This window comes from Balaenoptera ricei, chromosome 11 (genome assembly GCF_028023285.1).
Source record: "Balaenoptera ricei isolate mBalRic1 chromosome 11, mBalRic1.hap2, whole genome shotgun sequence".
NCBI lineage: Eukaryota > Metazoa > Chordata > Mammalia > Artiodactyla > Balaenopteridae > Balaenoptera > Balaenoptera ricei.
In genome coordinates, this window is record NC_082649.1 from 67,155,535 (window position 1) to 67,175,817 (window position 20,283).

Here is a 20,283-nt window from a genome sequence, read left to right on the forward strand (position 1 = left end):
TTGATTGCTTTTGAAGTGTTGAACCAGCTTTGCAAACCTATAATAAGTCTCCCCTGGTTGTGATGTATAGTTCTTCTTATACATTTTTGGGTTTGATTTGCTTGTATTTTGTTGGGGGTTTTTGTGTCTGTGTTCATGAGATATACTGATCTGTGGTTTTCCTTTTTAATGTCTTTGTCTGGTTTGAGGTATTCTAATGTCTTTTCTGGTATTAGGGTAATGCTGGCCTCATAGATGAGTTAGGAAGGGTTCCCCCTGCTTCTGTTTTCTGGAAGAGGAGTGGAAGTCTTTTGTGGTACAAAAGTTTTAATTTTGATGAAGTCCAGTTTATTTATTTTTTCTTTATGGATCATGGTTTTGGTGTCATGACTAAGAACTCTGCCTGGCCCTAGGTCTTGAAGGTATTCTCTTATATTTTCTTCTAAAAGTTTTATAGTTTTACATTTAAATCTAATATCCATTTTGAATAATTTTTTGTATAAAGTATGAGGTTTTAGGTTGATGTTAATTTTTTTACCCATGGATGTCCAGTTGTTCCAGCACAATTTGTTGAAAAGACTCTTCTTCCTCTATTGAATTGCTTTTGCACCTTCATCAAAAATCAATTTGATGTATTCATGTTGGCTTCTTTCTGGGTTCTCAGTACTCTTTCATTGATTTGTGTCTATTCTTCCACCAATATTATGCTGTTTTGGTTATTGTAGTGACCAAATAGTAAGTAATAATTTTAATATCAGGTATAGTGACTCTCTCACTTTGTTCTTCTGCTTCCTTTGCCTTATCATATAAACTGTAGAATAAGCTTGTCTGTATCTACAAAAAATCTTCTTGGGATTTTGATAGGAATTGTTTTAAATCTATAGATCATTTTGGGGAGAATTGACATCTTCACTGTGTCAAGTCTTGCAAACCATGAACATGGTGTGTCTCCCCATTTAGTTAGATCTTTGCTTTCTTTCATCACCATAAAGACTCTGTACAAATTTTGTTAGATTTATGTTTTAGCTATCTCATTTTTTTTGAAGTGATTGCAAATGGCATTATGTTTTTAATTTGTTTCCATGTGGTCATTGCTAGTATATAGGAATGTGATTGACTTTCATGTGTTCATCTTGTATCTTGTGGCCCTCATGGACTCATTTATTAATTCTGTGATCTATTTTGTAGATTATTTTGGATTTTCTACAAAGACAACCATGTTATCTGCAAATAGGGACAGTTCTGTTTCTTCCTTACCAAATGTCTATGCTCTTATTTCCTTTTCTTGCCTTATTGCCTTGGCTGGAGTGTTTGATTACTTTTTGAGAACTAAAAATTATTTATCTTTAAAGTCAGTTCTCACTTAAATATAAAACATTATGTTGCTTAATTATAATAAATAGCAATAATAAATATTTACTTCATGTCAGGCATTAATCTAAGCACAATCCTGAAAGTAGATGTCATTATCAAACCCATTTTATAGATGTAGAAACTAAGACACAGAGAGGTTATGTAAGTTACCCAAGGTTACATATTTTATAAAGTAATGGAGCTGGGATTTGGATTTGTGGCATTTGGTTCTACAGGTTGGGTTCTTAACACATCCATTGCGCAAAAATCCTGGCTTTCCTTCTAGCTGAGCCAGTCTTATGCTTAAGTGAGGGAAGTAGAGGGGGAAGAGAAAGCAAGAAAGAAATGGAGAAGTTGCTGGAACATGAAAGACACAAGGTGTGAGCAAGAGAAAGTGTGAGACCTGATGTAAGAAGAATAGGGGAAAGATTATTAAGGATATGAGGACCAGCCATCATCGGATGAATGGATAAAGAAGATGTGGCACATATATACAATGGAATATTGCTCAGCCATAAAAAGAAACGAAATGGAGGTATTTGTAGTGAGGTGGATGGAGTTAGAGTCTGTCATACAGAGTGAAGTAAGTCAGAAAGAGAAAAACAAATACAGTATGCTAACACATATATATGGAATCTAAGGGGAAAAAAAAAAGGTCATGAAGAACCTAGTGGCAAGACGGGAATAAAGACACAGACCTACTAGAGAATGGACTTGAGGATATGGGGAGGGGGAGGGGTAAGATGTGACAGGGTGAGAGAGTGGGCATGGACATATATACACTACCAAACGTAAAATAGATAGCTAGTGGGAAGCAGCCGCATAGCACAGGGAGATCAGCTCGGTGCTTTGTGACCACCTAGAGGGGTGGGATAGGGAGGGTGGGAGGGAGACGCAAGAGGGAGGGGATATGGGGATATATGTATACCTATAGCTGATTCACTTTGTTATAAAGCAGAAACTAACACACCATTGTAAAGCAATTATACTCCAATAAAGATGTTAAAAAAAAAAAAAAGAATATGAGGACCAGAATATGCCAGAAGAAGCTGGTCATGGAAAGCCTGAGAGGGCCCCCACGCCATTCCCCCCATAGGTCTTGGCTGCCTAATTGTGGGTCCCAGCTTGTTGTCTAGACACATGTCTTCCCTCCTACACTATACAAAGCCTGACTGCCTGGGCTGTCAGGGTGTGTATTTGACAGCCCTCCCCAAACCCACACACCCAGTGATTTCTGTATTTATACCTAGTTTCCCACTCTCAATTCAGCATCATTATTATTCTTTACTCCTTTTGCCACTTCTGTGTATTGGATTTTAAATCTATTTTAGAATCTAGCTCTGAAGCAAGACTGCCTAGAAGCTCTGGCTTGGTAACCTTGTGGCTCAGTCCACCACCTCAGCCCCCCAGCTGTGGTCTTTGATGTGACAGAAGCTTAATTAGTTTAGCGGTAGAACCTGGAGTATACATCACCAACTCCTAGGGTGTGAAAAACCACTTAGAAGGTGGGCTAGATAGAAGACTGAAATAGACCTGAGAGTAGGAGGAAGCAAGTCAGAAAATAGGCATTCAGGGTGATCAAAGACAGCTGAGAATGATGTACACATGTCCCTCAATTCCACAGACTGAAGGAGCTTAGTAGTTAAAAATCTAGGACAAGGCAGTAGTGACACAGACAACCCAGAGGTTGCAGCAGATGGTAACGGATTAAATATTGCTTGAATTCAATAGAAGTAAGTAATTTGGTGACTACCATGAGACTTGAGGGCAACACCACCTTTTAGGCATAACTAATGAGAGAAAATGTCCCTGAATATACCTATTCTAATAAGAAGAGACCTGATGAGAAAGCATGTGGTATGGTTCTAGTATGCAGAAAGTTGAAGCAAGGCTGCTGAGACTTGGAAGAAATAAAGAGGTGAGAGAAAACTGGTGCATGACGGAAGAAAAAACAGCTTGCAGTGAAGAGAATAAGGGCTCTGGAACCGTGAAGGACTGTTTTCCAGTCAGGTTGTTTTCTTGTCATTTGGGAAAGTTCTCTGGGCCTCAGTGTTCTTTCTCTGAAATAAAGACTGTAATATCATTCTTACAGTGATAATCTTGCAATGTAATTTCATAAAATGTAAATATGTTCCTTAAAAATTTTTCCATAGATTAAGGTTAAACTTCATTTATCTGGAAATGCCATTCTCAGGAACCACTACTTGCCATCCTCGCTGCCAACCATTTTATATATTCAAATATTGCCCTACACATTGAGTGAGAGGTTGGACTGCTTTACAAAAGGCAATGTCAAAATACATACAGTGATAGGGATCTTATAAATCCCTTTTCTCAAGCAGAGAAATCTGTGTGTGAGTGTGTGTGTGTGTGTGTGTGTGTGTGTGCGCGCGCGCACGCACGCACCCAGTGACCTTTATTAAGCTGGCCAGATGTTCAGTACATAGTTGTCTTTTTTTTTTTTTTTAATAAATTTATTTATTTATTTATTTTTGGCTGCAATGGGTCTTCGTTGCTGCCCGTGGGCTTTCTCTAGCTGTGGCGAGCGGGGGCTACTCTTTGTTGCGGTACGTGAGCTTCTCTTGTTGCGGAGCACGGGCTCTAGGCGCGAGGGCTTCAGTAGTTGCAGCATGCAGGCTCAGTAGTTGTGGCTCACCGGCTCTAGAGCACAGGCTCAGTCGTTGTGGCGCACGGGCTTAGTTGCTCCACGGCATGTGGGATCTTTCCGGACCAGGGCTCAAACCCATGTCCCCTGCATTGGCAGGTGGATTCTTAACCACTGCGCCACCAGGGAAGTCCCATAGTAGGTCTTGACCAGGCTGGTTCACTACAGTGCCCCACCTTGCCTCCTTGCCTGCGCTCCGCATCTCACCCAGGCCCCACACATAGAGGCACCTCTCAGAACCCACACACATGACTGGTTCAGGCAGCAACTGTCCACTCCTGATGAATGCTCTTAGGCGCAAGCCTTCAGAGCAGCTGATAATTTGGCAATTAACCATCAGGCTGAAGGAATACAGTTTGAATCCTTTGATAAAGCTTGGCGTGCCTCAGCACTATCTCCTTTTGTTCAGAGAAATATATATATATATTTTTTTTTAATTAATTAATTTATTTATTTTTATGGCTGTGTTGGGTCTTCGTTTCTGTGCGAGGGCCTTCTCCAGCTGCGGCAAGCGGGGGCCACTCTTCATCGCGGTGCGCGGGCCTCTCACCATCGCGGCCTCTCCCGTTGCAGAGCACAGGCTCCAGACGCGCAGGCTCAGCAGTTGTGGCTCACGGGCCTAGTCGCTCCGCGGCACGTGGGATCCTCCCAGACCAGGGCTCGAACCCGTGTCCCCTGCATTAGCAGGCAGACTCTCAACCACTGCACCACCAGGGAAGTCCGAGAAATATATTTTAATCAGTGTTAACAAATACTCATTCTAGACCTGGCATGAGGCACTCACATTTTTCTCTATAGTCCGAGTTGCCTCTTATTTTTTCTCTAATCTTCATCGTTTCTTAATGCCCAGTATAAGCCCTGCTTCTGTGCTGCCTTTTTTTACTTCTACAGCTTGTCTTCCACCCTCCATTCGAATTTCATCCATTATAAGTTGTCACATTCATACTCCTGAACTCTGCTTTAATGTTTTCTCATTGATTCAAAAATAATTTTCCCAATTAAAATGTAAGTGTTTTAGGGCAAGGAGTGTGTCTTATAGATTAGTCCTGCTTTCTGCATGTTATAACACCAAGCCAAGTGTGGAGTAATGCCCAACCCTGCAAACCCTCAGATCTGTTACTTATGTAGCAAGATTCTTCAGGACAGCCAGTTCCATTCTCCATGTGAAAATTGATGGTGACTTGATGAGTATGAATTTGTTGGTTGATTTAGGGACCAGTGAAATTTGAGGATGTGGTTGTGATTTTCACTGAGGCAGAGTGGAAGAGACTGAGCCTTGAGCAGAGGAACCTATACAAAGAAGTGATGCTGGAGAATTTCAGGAGTCTAGTCTTGTTGGGTGAGGATATGTTCTCTTCCTTAATTTTTCCATTCATATATTTATTGACCATATAGCCAGCCAATGTTCTAAGCTCTTAGAACACATCTCTGAATAAAACAATAAAGCATTTTTTTGGTCATTCTAGTATAGTGACACTGACATATACAATAAATAGCATATATAAGTAAATTATGTATGTTAGAGGATAATAAGCTCTACATAGTTTTAAAATATGTATAATATATACAAATATAAGTAGAGCAGAATAAGGGGGATCCAGGGTGCCGGGGTGTAGAGGCAGGGGTGGGTGATCAGGGTAGGCATCTGTGAGGAGATGGGTGTGAGCAAAGGCTTGAAGGAGGTAAGAAAGTTAGATATGTGGATGTAGTGGGAGACTCTTCTGTGCCAGGGAACAACCAGTGCTGAGACCCCGAGATAGGAAAGGAAGGAGGCCGGCGTGATCGGAGCACAGAGAGCAAGGAGGAGAGGAAGGTAATAAGAGAGGCCTCTCTGTGTCCTAGAAGTTAAAAAAGCTTATAGTATAATTAAATCTGTCCGTTTTGTGTTTTATAGGTTGATATCAAAATCATATTTTTCTTCATTTATTTAAAACCTGAAACTGATTATTTGTCTAGGATGGTAAATACAAAATTATTCTGGATATTCCTGCATTCTTAAGAGTCCTGTTTTCAGAGTTGCACATAAATTTATGTCAGAAGCTTTTTCAAGATTTTTCTCTATTTGGCATAGCTATGAATTAAGTAGTTCTGATTTATTTTTGTCTGCTTGGATCTGTTATGAACTGCTTTCCTCGGTTTGAATTGGCCCCATTTCACTCCATTTGGCTTCTGACCTAGTTTCTCCATCTGTCTCAATGAAGATTCACCCATTTAAATTTGCTTTCAGCTGGCCAAACTGATTTGGTCTTGGTTTTACCTTGTTTCGTCTGGTGGTCTTCTTCTGTGTCTCTGTGCTCATGCATTTCATTGATTCTGAGAACTATATTAAAATTATCTCAAAGTAAATTAATCTTTACATGGAAACTTTGGATCCTGTTGGGTCCATTTCAGACTTTAAACTGTTTTGCTGTACTTGATTCATCCTTCCTTTTCTCTGTATATCTTTTTTTCTTTTATTGATGAATTACTTAAAACAAATCCCAAATAATGTGACATACCACTCCTAAATATATCACAATGTAACTAATAAATAAGGACTTTTTTTTTTAATATGTAACCACATTATCAGTAGGGCTTCAGTATCATCTAACTCTTGGTCTTTGTTCAAGTTTACCTGATCATCTCAAAAAAGTCTTTTTGAGAATTTGAATCAGGATCCAGACAAGATCCACACATTCCATTTTTTTTAAATGTCCCTTAAATCTGTATCAGTTCTTCCTCCCTCTTCTGGTTTTTCTCTCAAGACCGTGGATCTGTTTGTAATGCTCTGAATCTAGAATATAAATCTATTTTAGATAATATTCTAAAGTAGTTTTTACATAGTAGATTATAAATCAAGGGAGAATAGTTTTGAACTTTATCAAGAAGTGTCCACCAGGGACTTCCCTGGTGGCGCAGTGCTTAAGAATCCGCCTGCCAATGCAGGGGACACAGGTTCAATCCCTGTTCTGGGAAGATCCCACGTGCTGCGGAGCAACTAAGCCCATATGCCACAACTACTAAGCCTGCGCTCTAGAGCCCACGAGCCACAACTACTGAGCCCGCGTGCCACAACTACTGGTGCCCACATGCCTAGAGCCCGCTCACCACAAGTAGAGAAAGCCCTCGCGGAGCAGTGAAGACCCAACGCAGCCATAAATAGATAGATAGATAGATAGATAGATAGATAGATAGATAGATAGATAGATAAAATGCCATTTGCAGAAAAAAAAAACCAGAAATGTTCATCAGCATGAAGAACATGGGAATTCCCTGGTGGTCCATTGGTTAGGGCTCGGCGCTTTTACTGCCGTGGCCCGTGTTCAATCCCTGGTCAGGGAACTAAGATCCTGCAAGCTGCGCAGCACGACTGGAAAAAAAAAAATGAAAACATCACATCACCAATGGCATTGCTGGTTGTAGTGTTTGAGTTACCACCCATACAGCACACCTATGTCTGTCACCAATAGAATATACACATGTCATCAGTAAGGCATATCCATGTCTGTCTGCATTTGTAACTGTCATGTCCACAGTGATCTGCCTGTAGCTGTAAGCATCTCATTGCTTCATTATGTCTCCTAATGTAGTCCTGTGAAATTCATATTGAAATACATAAATTTTATTGTAAATTACTTTCTTTTATTTCTCTTTTATATTTTGGTTAGGGCATTACATTGTTTTTAAAAAATTCTGTGTATGGGGACATTTTATTAAATATGAATCTCATTACAAGACAGTAAATGAGATGTTGCAAGACGTAGACTATGAAAAGGAGCTTTTGATTCTGACAGTATTGAGAACGTTTCTGTCTTCTGCCTAACCTTTTAAGTTCTTTCTTAATTAACTCTGTTCCTATCACTTATTCATGCAAAAGTATTTATTAACTATTATATGTTAGGTCCACTTCTGGGTTCTTGGAATATACCAGTAGTATATCTGGGAGAAGCGTGTTCCAGACATAGGAACCAGCCAGTGCAAGGCATCAGGAGGGAGTTCAGTGTGGCTCAGATTGGAGGGAATGAAGGGTGGAGTATAGATGGAGTCAGAAAGCCGATAGGTTATGAAAGAATGTGGAACCTAGTGGGCCGCTCTCAGGGCTTGGTTTTTACTCTGAACATTACGGGGTTTTTTGGGTTTTTAAAAAATAAAGTAAAGAGTTCTATTTATTAGGAATGTAGAATAAAGAAGGAAGAGATTGGAATGGGCTTTAGTGACCTGCTCCCATCCCATTCTTCTATTCTTGATCCCAGGGCAGAACTCTCATGGCTCTAGGGAATACTTCCTTTGGATGGATGAGGGTCCTGGCAGGACTGGGCTCAGTAGATCCTCTGGAGCAGCATGGCTTAGCCACCCCTCATTCTGTCCTGAGAGAGTCAGTGCAGTTGGACTGGGTGTCTGGGAATCTCCTGATCAGGATATCTGGATGGCTTTGTAGCCCTAGACCATGGTCAAAGCCCAGAATACCTCCTGTCCCAAGATTTAGTCTATAGGCCAAATTTGGTTAGTTTTTCCCCAAACAGATTGTTCTATGTCAGGGGGTTTAATTCTCACTGGCTTCTTTTCTCCAGAGACCTAGTCAAAGCAGCAAGAGTCTCATTATTTGCTTAGAAGCTTTTTTTTTTTTCCTTTAAGGACAGATTTAGTAGAAAATAAACCTTTGTATGCTGATTAGTTCAGAGTTATCTGTGGTTTGTATAGTGTTTAAGAGCACATCCCAAACCCTGTTTTGTTTCTTCTTTCTTTGTGACTGTGAACAAGTTACTTAACCCTGCTAAACTATTCTCTGCTGCCTTCTGCATTGGAGACATCCAGACTGAGTGACTCCTACGTCAATCCACTCTTTCTTCTCATAGGAAAAGTCACAAAGTACGTTCCCATGTAGGTCATAGGATTGTTCTCTCTTGTTGGAAATAAACGGTTGTAGCTGTGTGTGTCAGTGTAACTGGTTATGGCTTAGAAGATAATTTTAGTGTAAGTGCAGATACAAAGTTGAAGATGCCTCTGATGCTTACTTGGAAGATTATTTATTGGAATAATATGTAGAATAATAGGTTCTGCTGTGGGTTTTTTTTTTTTTTGATTCAAGTAAAAGATGTAAAATGTAAAAATTGACTACAGTACATAATCTGAATCTAATCATAGGAAAATGTCAGCAACATTCTATACATATTCTAGAACATGAGGAATGTTCCCTAAAAAAAGAACTCTATTCTTCAAAAATGCCAGTCTCATGAAAGAGACACTAAAGGAAACTAAAGAAACATGAAAACTAATTGTAATATCTGATTGTAGACTAAATCCTGTACTGTAGGGAAAATGCTATAAAGGACATTATTGGATCAATTGACAAAATTGGAATATATATGATAGTTAAAGTATTATGTAAATGTTAAATTTACCAGAGTTCAAGCGGAAGTTTCTGTGGGGCACCTGAGAAGGACACAGTTAAGATGGAGTTTCCAGCCCAGTGAGTCTGAGGGCCAGACCGTGACCCCATAAAGCATGATCTCCTGTCCAGACTGTGGCAAAGGTGTTGAACCAACTTGCAAATTCTGCCCCTACTGCAGAAAACCTTTGCCTACAGAGGAGCATGAGGGGTCCCAGACCTTTGTCAATCCGCCTATGTCATCCTCCCAAGCTTGGACTCCTTCCCTGAAATCTACATTCGTATATATCAGACTACTTGCTTGACATCTGTTGGATGTCCCATAAGTGTCTCCACATGCCCAGAACTAAGCTCCTGATATGACTGCCACCCCCCACCTGCCTCTTCCATAGACTATCCCATCGAGGTAACAGCAGTTCAGCTTAGTCAACTTCTCAGACCATGGAGTCATCCTCAAGTCCTCTTTCTCTCCCACCCCATGACTGCAGCCCTCCAGCAGATCTCATCATCTCTCCCTTTAAAAGTCAATGCTGAGGACTTCCCTGATGGCACAGTGGTTAAGAATCCACCTGCCAATGCAGGGGACACAGGTTCGATCCCTGGTCTGGGAAGATCCCACATGCCGCGGAGCAACTAAGCCCGTGCACCACAACTACTGAGCCTGTGCTCTAGAGCCCACAAGCCACAACTACTGAGCTCATGTGCCACAACTACTGAAGCCTGTGTGCCTAGAGCCCGTGCTGCACAACAAGAGAAGCCACTACAATGAGAAGCCCGTGCACCACAATGAAGAGTAGCCCCCACCCACCACAACTAGAGAAAGCCTGTGAGCAGCAACGAAGACCCAAGGCAGCCAAAAATAAATAAATAAATAAATAAATTTATTAAAAAAAAAAAATTTACCAGAGTTGATAACTGTATTGTGGCTATGAAAGTGAATATCCCTACTTTTATGAGACACACACTGAAGTATTTAGGGGTAAAGGGCATTGATGTATGCAGTTTACTCTCAAATGATTCAAAGAAAAAAAATATATATACATATACGTATACACACATATACATATTATAAAATACAAATGTTAGCAGTAGGTTATTAGGGTAAAGGATATACAGCTGTTCTTTGTATTGTTCTTATTCTTGCAACTTTTCTGTTGCATTTGAAATTATTTCCAAATAAAAAGTCAAAAGAAGTTGAGTGGAAATACAGGTCTGGTGAAGCATGTCTTGGAGAGACAGATATTAACAGCTGTGAATGATTAATGGGCTAGATCTTACTATAAGACAAGGAAGAAAAGCCCAGCCAGCCCTTCCTCTGACTACTTTGACTGAAAACTTTCTTTCTTCAGCAGATTCAAAGCCAGAAGTCCATCCCTGGCCCCTCTGCCCTCTGCCCTCTGGCCTTTGGCGGTCAGCAATTTCTCAGCCACCATGAACTCTGCAGTCATCTTTTTTTTTTTTTTTTTTTAAAGATTTATTTATTTTATTGATTGAGTGATTGATTGCTATGTTGGGTCTTCGTTTCTGTGCGAGGGCTTTCTCTAGTTGTGGCAGGCGGGGGCCACTCTTCATCGCGGTGCGTGGGCCTCTCACTATCGTGGCCTCTCTTGTTGCGGAGCACAGGCTCCAGATGCGCAGGCTCAGTAGTTGTGGCTCACGGGCCTAGTTGCTCCACGGCATGTGGGATCTTCCCAGACCAGGGCTCGAACCCGTGTCCCCTGCATTAGCAGGCAGATTCTCAACCACTGCGCCACCAGGGAAGCCCCTGCAGTCATCTTATTCCAGGTTCATGTGCAGGAAATCAACTCCAACCAGGGGATCCTTGCCCAGATGACCACCAGCAGTGGCAGCAACAACATTCTGATAAAAACCACTGGGGGGCCAAAGCAGAAGATCAAGGAATGGGAGTCTCTACACCTTTGTTTTGGAGTACAAATGAGAAGGGGACTTAAGTGGTTTTCTCTTGCCCACCCCAGGGACTACCAGTAAGCTCTCAGGGAGGCAACAAAGTGTTGAAGGTACAGCTCAGTCCAGCCCAGAGGGTAAGCTCTGGGGAAGCAGACAACATTCCTGAGAGGGTAGAACTCTCAGGATTTGGAGCAGTCAGGTTTAGAGGTGTGGACTAGGTTTTAGCCAGAAGTCAGACCTCTTCAGACACAGGCTGTCACGAGCGGGGATATCTCCTGTGTGCAGAAAGTGTGGGCGAAGCTTTAGCAGGAAGTCACATCTCAACAGACATCACAGGACACACGGGGGAAAAGCCTTATATATGTGGGGAGTTGTGGACAAGGCTTTATAGATAAGTCACCCCTCTACAACCACCAGAGTACACACTCAGGTGAGAAGCTTTATGTATGCAGGGAGTGTGGGCACGCTTTTAGCCACAAGTCACACGCACACAAGGGAGAAGCCCTTTGCATGATGTGTGGGCGAGGCATTAGTGAAAAGTCAGACCTCATTAAGCACCAGAGGATTCACACAGGGGATAAGCCTTATGTGTGCAGGAACGGTAGCCAAGGCTTTAGGGTGAAATCACACCTCATCACACACCACAGGACACGTTCAGGTGAGAAGCCTTTTGTTTGCAGGAAGTGTGGGTGGGGTTTTAGCCGCAAGATAATCCTAAACACACACCAGAGGACACACACAGGAGAGAAGCCTTACGAGTTGCAGGGTATGTGGGCAAGACTTCAGCCACAAGTCAGCTCTCAGCACGCATCAGAGGGTGCACTCAGGGGAAAAGCCTTATGTGTGCAGGGAATGTGGGCAAGGCTTTAGCCATAAGTCAGCCCTCATCAGACACCAGAGAACACACTCAGGGAAAAGCCTTAGGTGTGCGAGGAGTGAGGGTGTGACTTTAGCAACAAGTCAGTTGTCAGCCACATCAGAGGGCACCCTCAAGGGAGAGGCCTTGATTGTGAGGTAGTGTGGGTGAGGCTTTAGCTGGACATCACTCCTCATCACAGAGCAGAGGACATGCTCAGGGAGAAGCCTGACAGGGAGTGAGGGTAAGGTGTTAGCTGGAGGTGAGCTCATAAGAAATACTGGGAGTCAAATCTCTCCACCATCCATTACCACCCTGCTAGAGCTCTGCGAGGGCTTCAGGGACAGTCTTCTGACCCCTTACACCCTCTGTGAGTATGAAGATGGCAGAGGTCTAGCCTCTGAGAACAGAGGTACCAAGTGATGGTCCTCTTGGAGAAGTGGTCTTTGCTTCTACCTACTTCCTTCTTCAGCTGTGTCCTTCTATTGGCTTCTATGACACTTTCCTGTTCTATTTTTGTCTACGTCTCTAGCCTTTGACGCATCCTCTTCTACCCCACTTTAGGTATTACTCAGGGTTCAGTCTCACCCTCCAATCTGAGGGACTCCTTAACCATGTCTCCTTCCTAACCCTCCAGTTCCAAACCCAGGTCCCTTTAACCACACCCCCAAATTCTTCAGTCTCAGGATCTAAACCTCAAAACCATGCTATTTGGCCCTCCAAGGACAGGGATAAGGTTACTAGCAATGCCCCACCATCAGCCTTCCAATACCAGGTTTTAGGGTTTTTAAACACAGCCCCTCCTGAGCCCTTCAATCTCAGTGCCCAGTCTTTTAGCCACACTCTCACATCAGTCCTCCAGTAATTGTTCTAAGGCCCTTTGAACCAAACCCACTCTCACTTATCTTACATTCCCAGGGCCCATGTGGCCCAGGTTCCTGATAGTTCACCTAACTTTCTTCTTGGCCCTAGCGCTGTATGTCAGTAGGTATACCCTGGAGGGCTGTCTACTCAGGCCCCAGTGTCTTTATTTGCCAAGAGGATATTTGCCACAGAGAGGAAGGAGAGAGATTTTTTGTAACACCCCCCCACCACCACCACCAAAATCTGGCTTGGTTTGGGGCTGGAGGAGAGATAAAAGGGGTTGTTGGTCCAGATGCCTTTGTCCACAGCCTCTCACATGGAAGTGGTTGTCTCTAGAGTTAGCCTGGTGGGGGGTAAGGGCTGGGAGCACCTGGAGTGTAGGTTCCCCCCCACACTTCAACTCAGGCACTACTGCCCGGTCTACCACCATAGTGCTGCCCCTTTTCCCATGGCCTTAGCTAAAACCCACAGAGGGAAGTCTGTGTTTTCTCTAGGAGTTGCCAAGCAGAGAAGGGGGGGCCCCCCCCACCATCATTCCATGTGACCTCAAAGCTGCTTCCTGATAGGGCAACAAAAGTGGAAAAATTAATAGTCTTACACCTTGCTTTAAACATGATGGGAAAAAGATGTTTATTTTCTCTTAAAATCCATGCAGAAACTGTAGAGACAGCACACAAGTCTGGCCCAGCAAGACCACTGTCAGGCCTAGGAATCAGGGAGAGATGCAGAGGGGACCTCTGTCCAGGTGGGTGCAGATAGCTTTGGGTGCCTTCCAATCAGGAGTCACTCCTTCATGGACAGGGGTTAAAATTGGCCCCATCTCTGCAATGATAGTCTTGAGGTGTTGTGAGATCTTCACAATAAAGGATTGTGGGAGGAGATGGGATGGGAAAAGGAGGCAAACACTTCCAGGACTGTTGGGCTTCATAGAATTTCCTGCCAGGGAGGAATAGCTGGATTTTTGCTGTAGGGGCTGGTGGCTCATTTCTTTCTTTCTTTTCTTTTTTTTTTTTTTTATAAATTTGTTTATTTATTTATTTTTGGCTGCATTGGGTGTTCGTTGCTGCGCGCAGGCTTTCTGTAGTTGCGGTGAGCGGGGGCTACTCTTTGTTGCGGTACGTGGGCTTCTCATTGTGGTGGCTTCTCTTGTTGCAGAGCACGGGCTCTAGGCGCACGGGCTTCAGTAGTTGTGGCACGCGGGCTCTAGAGCGCAGGCTCAGTAGTTGTGGCGCACGGGCTTAGTTGCTCCACCGCATGTGGGATCTTCCCGGACCAGGGCTCAAACCCGTGTCCCCTGCCTTGGCAGGCGGATTCTTAACCACTGCGCCACCAGGGAAGCCCTGGTGCCTCATTTCTGATGGGTGATAAGGCATCTCAGACTCAGGGCTGCAGGACCTGGTAAGTAAAACTGAGATCATGGCAGCCTCTGTGTTCTTGCTGGCCTTGTCCTTCAACCTCACCCCAAAAGCGCTCGGCTTTGTCTCTTTCGGGGTAGTTTCATTTAGCCCTCCAAATGCCTCGCCCCTTTTTCTTGAGCTTTGTCCCCCAGTGCAGATTTCTCCCTTTGTTTCCCAAATTTTCTTCTAATGCTGAAGTGCCCGAAGGATGGAACTGTGGGGAGGAGGGACCTCTTTTGCTTTGGGAGGGAGCAGAGAGGGCACCCAAGGGGCTACTTGCTACATCTGCTTGTTTCCCAGCTTCCATGGGGGTGAGGATAGACCCTTTCAACGTCAGCTCAAGTTGCTGTCACTGATTCCCTACCTTCCGCCTCCCTGGGTAATAGAGGCACCCCCACTACCTCACCCTACTTTCGCACAGTTTTAACACGTCAGTGGGTCTGCATTTAGAGCCACTTTCCCATGGGGCTTTGTGGGAGTGATCTCTCGACTCCATCCCAGGGGTCCTGGTTTTCTGCAGCTGTTTCCATCATCATTCCTTCTTCTCCCTTGCCTTGTTGCCCCTACTTTCCACATCTTGAGAGGGTATGAAGAGCCCTTCATACCCTGACCTCAGTAATACCTATTTCTGGGCCTTAGGGTGAGAGGTGGAATTAAGGCCCCCAAAACTGGCTTCTGTTATTCAGATGCTGGGCGCTAGGGTTAGCCTCTTCAGGAGAGGAGGAGAGGAGGATGGCCATGAGGCCCAGGCATTTGTGAGTCATAAGGGGATCATGGGCTCTCAGAACCTTAGAGTCCCAGACTCATGAATCCGAAGTGGCTCCTGGAGAACTGGGATAAAGGGAGCATCAGATTAGGCATCCAGGGCTGCTCATTTGGGCAAGTGAATCCCACTCTTCATCTTGACCTTGGGTGATTCAAGGGCTCATGTTCCCCAGGGCCATATATGACCAAAAATAAGCCTCTGGGAGAATTTGTGGAATGGTGAATTCATGGGAGGGAATTCTTGGGTACAAGAGTATTTGAACTTGGAGATTCCAATTTAATGAGAAAGAATTTTGTGTGGTGGAAGGCTGACAGGTGAGAAAACTTGTGAATGTTCTGAAAGACACTGTGAAGAAGTATCTGTCTTTTGAAATATCCAAATTTTGCTGGATTTCTATTTTACTCCCTATTCTCAAGCTGAATCTGTACTGAAAGTATTTTTAATAAATTTTAAAATTTATTTTAAAATTATATTTTAATAAATTTTATTTGCTTTTAAGTGAAACGTATGCAAATGTAGAAATAGAAAATGAACTTACTTGATTTCAGGTTGAGACAAATACATACAGCCGTCTTCTGTAAATAATCATTTTTAAATTTTAGAAGTTATTCTCATAGGAAATAATGGTCATATAGAAGGTGTATCTGCGTCTGGGAGATGGTAGTTGCACAACATGCAGTATCTGTTATGATTTTGTTTTCCCACTATCAAACTTATCTTTGGAAGATGAACCAGTTCTTGAAGTCCAGCTCTCAATCCAGGGCTCTTTCCGTTCTGTCCCACTGACCTTGTCCACTCTGAGTTTTCCAACAGCTGTTAAGTCTTTAAAGCTGTGATTTCTCCTGCTCCTGGGATTCTATCTTGCGTCTGTTGAACCAGTCGGAAGGACAGATCACTTCTGTATATGTGACAGTCCCTAAATGCACATGCACATTCTCATTACAAGCGTGTAAAACATCACATCAGTTATGCAGTCAGCAGTGAAAGCCACAATGACAGTACACTGGGTCAGCTCAGAAGCCCCACTCCCAAGGTCACTTTAGCTGCCCTTCCCCACTGCAAACCCATCAACTGAATTTGGGTGCATTTTTCCCCCTATTGGAAGACCATCCAAGGAGTTTAGTACATGTACATCAGGGGCTAAAGCCACAGCCACCAGGAGACCATGGAAGGCAGAGTCCATGGGGGACAGCAGGGAGGCTTTTTTCCTCCTCTGGGTTCTCACCCCAGGGTTGGTGCTGCCACCCCTCCCTGTGTGCCTCCTGGCATCCAGTGAGCTCCTGGGTTATCTGTATGGCTCCATGGCCACCATGCCACCGTGACTCTACACTGCAGTCCTCAGTGCTTCTGGCCACACCTGCACTCAGCACCCCCTTCCCTCCCACAGGACCAGGTAGGATGGTGACTTAGGCACTTGTATCCAGCAGAGATATAAAAATTTGAACCTCTCCTCTTTGAAAATACCCCTGGGACTTCCCTGGTGGTCCAGTGGTAAAGAATCCACCTTACAATGCAGGGGATGTGGGCTCGATCCCCCAGTCAGGGAACTAGATCCCACATGCCGTGGGGCAACTAAGTCCGTGTGCTGCAACTACTGAGCTTGTGCGCCTCAACTAGAGAGCCTGCGTGCCGCAAACTACAGAGCCCACACGCTCTGGAACCTGCACGCCACAACTAGAGAGAAGCCCGCACACCGCAATGAGCCTGTGCGCTGCAGCGAAAGATCCCACATGCCTCAGTGAAGACCACACGTGCCGCAACTAAGCCCCAACGTAGCCCCCCCCCAAAAAAATTAACAATAAATCAATAAATCTTTAAAAAAAAGAAAATATCCCAGCATACTTGAACAGCATGTGGCCTTTGGTCCCCCTTGGGGACAGGGAAGCCTGGTCCCTCCTGGAAGCAGCTGCAGTTGGGATAGAGAGGAAGGGAGTTTGGAGAATGCTGCTCTGTGCCAGTATGGAAGGCTTTGCATTTTTCACTTTTAAGTGGCTGCCTCATGGCTCAACCAAAGGAGCTTTGGTTTCTGAGTGTTTTCACTCCTCAGAAAGTTCTGTCTTCATTGCTGACATTTACTTCAGCTTCGGAGACTGCTTGGCTAAGGATCACCTTTCAGCTTGACTGCAGAGCTGTCTGTCCCATTGTCAGAGCATTCGTCCCTTCTCTCCTGGAAGAAAGTAAGCAACAATCAAGGCCACATCTAGGGGCTTGTTACAATCCTACCTCTCATCAGTCAGCCTATAAATTTTTATCAACAGGTAGGACAGTGGGGCCCCACTGGGCGAGAACATTTTCTGATAGATCCCAGTACCATATCCCTGGAACTGGCCTATGGGATCCTTTGCCTTTCTTCCAGAAAGCCATGTCTTTATCACAGCATCACATCCTCATTGCCAAATGAACATTTAGAGGGATGCTTAGGACTCATGGTGGATTGTCCACAAGTAAAGAAGAGAGACAAGGAAAAAATCCAAATATATGATGTTGGTAACAAGAACAACCAGTCTTATGTAGGTGAAGAAATCAGAAATGTAGATAATTTTTTTAAAATTAATTTATTTATTTATTTTTGGCTGTGTTGGGTCTTCGTTTCTGTGCGAGGGCTTTCTCCAGTTGCGGCGAGCGGGGGCCCTCTTCATCGCGGTGCGTGGGCCTCTCACTATCGCAGCCTCTCTTGTTGCGGAGCACAGGCTCCAGACGCGTAGGTTCAGTAGTTGTGGCACACGGGCTTAGTTGCTCCGTGGCATGTGGGATCTTCCCAGACCAGGGCTCGAACCCGTGTCCCCTGCATCGGCAGGCAGATTCTCAACCACTGCGCCACCAGAGAAGCCCAGAAATGTAGATAATTTGCCCATGTTCACACAACTAATAAGGGGTGGTACTTGGATTCAGCTTGGTATTCAGGAATAAGGATTCCAAGGTAGCATATTGAAGGTTTCCAAGGTGGAAACCTCTGTGATAGGGCACTGCAGAAATAGCACCTGGCAAAAATTTGTGCTTTCTGTGCCTAGAAAGGCCCTTTCCTTGTTACTGGGGATGGGAGGGGAATGGAGGAGGAAAGGGGGAGATCCTTTAGCCAAAGAGCATCACAGGAAGCATACACTGAAGTAATGCTATGACTAACTGGGTCATTTGGGGCTTGTCATGGTGGTGGACCACCAGGAAAACAAAGAGCTATCATATGTAAGTGATCAACCTTGATCATCATGAGTTGCTGACATTGCTTCTCCCCAAGGGGAAGGGAAGAGTACATCTGATCCCAGGGGATTCTCTGATGTGCTTCATACCAGGGATAATCTTCAGTGGACCCTCACAGCCGTCAGCTCTTACATCAGGGTGAAACATGTAAGGGATCAGTATATAAGCATCTTAGACCTGTAAGTGCTGACTCTGGGGGGAGGAATTATAATATGGTTGGTAAAGGATGGAGATAATAAGAATCAGTTGTGGCCTCATGTCTAGTTGCAGTAGTAGGAAATGGGGAGGTTTTTTCCCCACTAATCAGCTTATATTGAGTCTTAAATAGAGATTGTGGCTCACCAGCATCTTGCCTGGCTCTGGGCTATGCTGAGCTACACGTAGACCAAAGCATGAACAGGGAAGGATGGCCTTGGACAACTTCTATACTCCATCTCTTGGCCACATCCTTACCATGGCAGTTGCTGCACCCAGGTGAAATCAGAGAGCTCCTTAAGTCCATTTCTCTTGTGTTCCTCCCAGGAGCTTCTCTACTGATGCGGTGCAGGAAGCCTTTCTGGCAATACGCAGATTTGGACCCGCAGGGGAGTTCAGTCTTCCTGTGGAAATGCTTAACAATGGATGATGGAAACCAGTGGGCAGGTCCCCAGCTTCTTGGTCTCTGATGGGAGGGAGAGGACTTCCAGCTAGATGGAGGCCAGTTGTCCACAGTGGTGACCACCTCAGTACCCCTTTCTTGGGTTGGCTTTCTCTTCGCTGTTTTACTCTCCCACTCTCCCAGTGCCTCCACTCTTATTTTCTGAGATCACTTCTCAAAATAAACTAGCTACATATAAGCCCTCATTTCCTGCTATGCTGTTACTTCAGGAGAAAAAAAGGCCACTCAACTGTGGCTACACTGCCAGTAACCCAGTTACCACAATACTACCTTTGTAGCGACAGGCAAAGCTGAAAGAGGAGAAAGACTCCATGAAATTCTCATCTTGTCCACAGTTCCCAGACCTGTGAGTTAAAAATCTTAAACCACTAACTAGATGACCAACCCCCCCCCCCGCCCCCAGCCCACCTGCTTATGCAAAATGCTCTGAGAGAGACAGGAGGAGCCAATTTCTCCCAGGACCCCAAATAAGTTTGTAGCTCTTGATGCCCACATGGAAGAGACTTATCTCTGTTTGTGAGAAAACTCTGGACCACAGAGGTTTATATATAACATGTTTTTCAGAGGGACTCAATCACATGAGGATTGTGGCTTCTACTTCTAGGGGGAAAACTGCTGGAATTTCTCAACTTCCATCACTTGATTTAACTCACTAACATGTTTCCTTAAGCCTCCAGCCCAGCTCATTTGAGCCACACACCCTCCCTGCCCTGCCCTGCCCTCTGCTCCTTTGGAAACCTTCTTCCGCGGTCATCCAGGCTTCTCACTGTGAGAGACTCAGGCAGTCTCGGTCCTCCAACCCTGAATCCTAGCTTTGTACTCCACTGAGCTGGGTTTCTGTCTGAGCTGTCAAAGAGCCTATTTTATTTTGTTAATGGGTTCAATGAATCAAAGTTCTATTTCTGCTAGACTAATATTACAGTCACTTTCATAAGAAATCAGTCGTGTACTTTGGCCATGGTGCCGTTTCTGTGGTCTACATTCCCTACAGGGGACAGGAATGCTTACTTTAACCTCAGCATAAAGAGTGTGAGATCAACTTATGTGATTTCATTTGGTTTTAACTCCTCTTGGTAAGGTGGTAACTAGAATTGTGTCCTACCCTAATCATAATCTATCAGCTATCTCTATGCATTACCTAAGTTTGTATATGAGAAAGCCATTTTTAATTGTACAGTCTTGTCAAAAACATTGTCAGTAATTAAATGTGCTAAAATAGACAAAGGAAAATAGTGTGAGATTAAGTCATACACTGAGAGATGTGATTAACT

At 44.1% G+C, this 20,283-nt stretch overlaps 1 protein-coding gene and 1 long non-coding RNA gene across 6 annotated transcripts in view; both read left to right on the plus strand.

The window, feature by feature from the left end:
- The window catches only part of LOC132374971 (uncharacterized), a 103,237-nt gene that overhangs the window by 15,028 nt on the left and 67,926 nt on the right, over positions 1–20,283 (plus strand). The gene's annotated exons all lie outside the window — the stretch shown is intronic.
- Positions 4–16,478, plus strand: ZNF589 (zinc finger protein 589; the record flags this gene model as incomplete). The annotated part of the gene is given in 10 exon segments (XM_059937755.1): positions 4–47; positions 672–714; positions 5,210–5,336; positions 10,718–10,754; positions 10,756–10,808; positions 11,142–11,474; positions 11,477–11,609; positions 11,611–11,644; positions 11,646–11,874; positions 16,387–16,478. Coding segments are annotated over 10 exon segments (1,125 nt in total), but the record flags the coding sequence as incomplete, so codon positions are not given.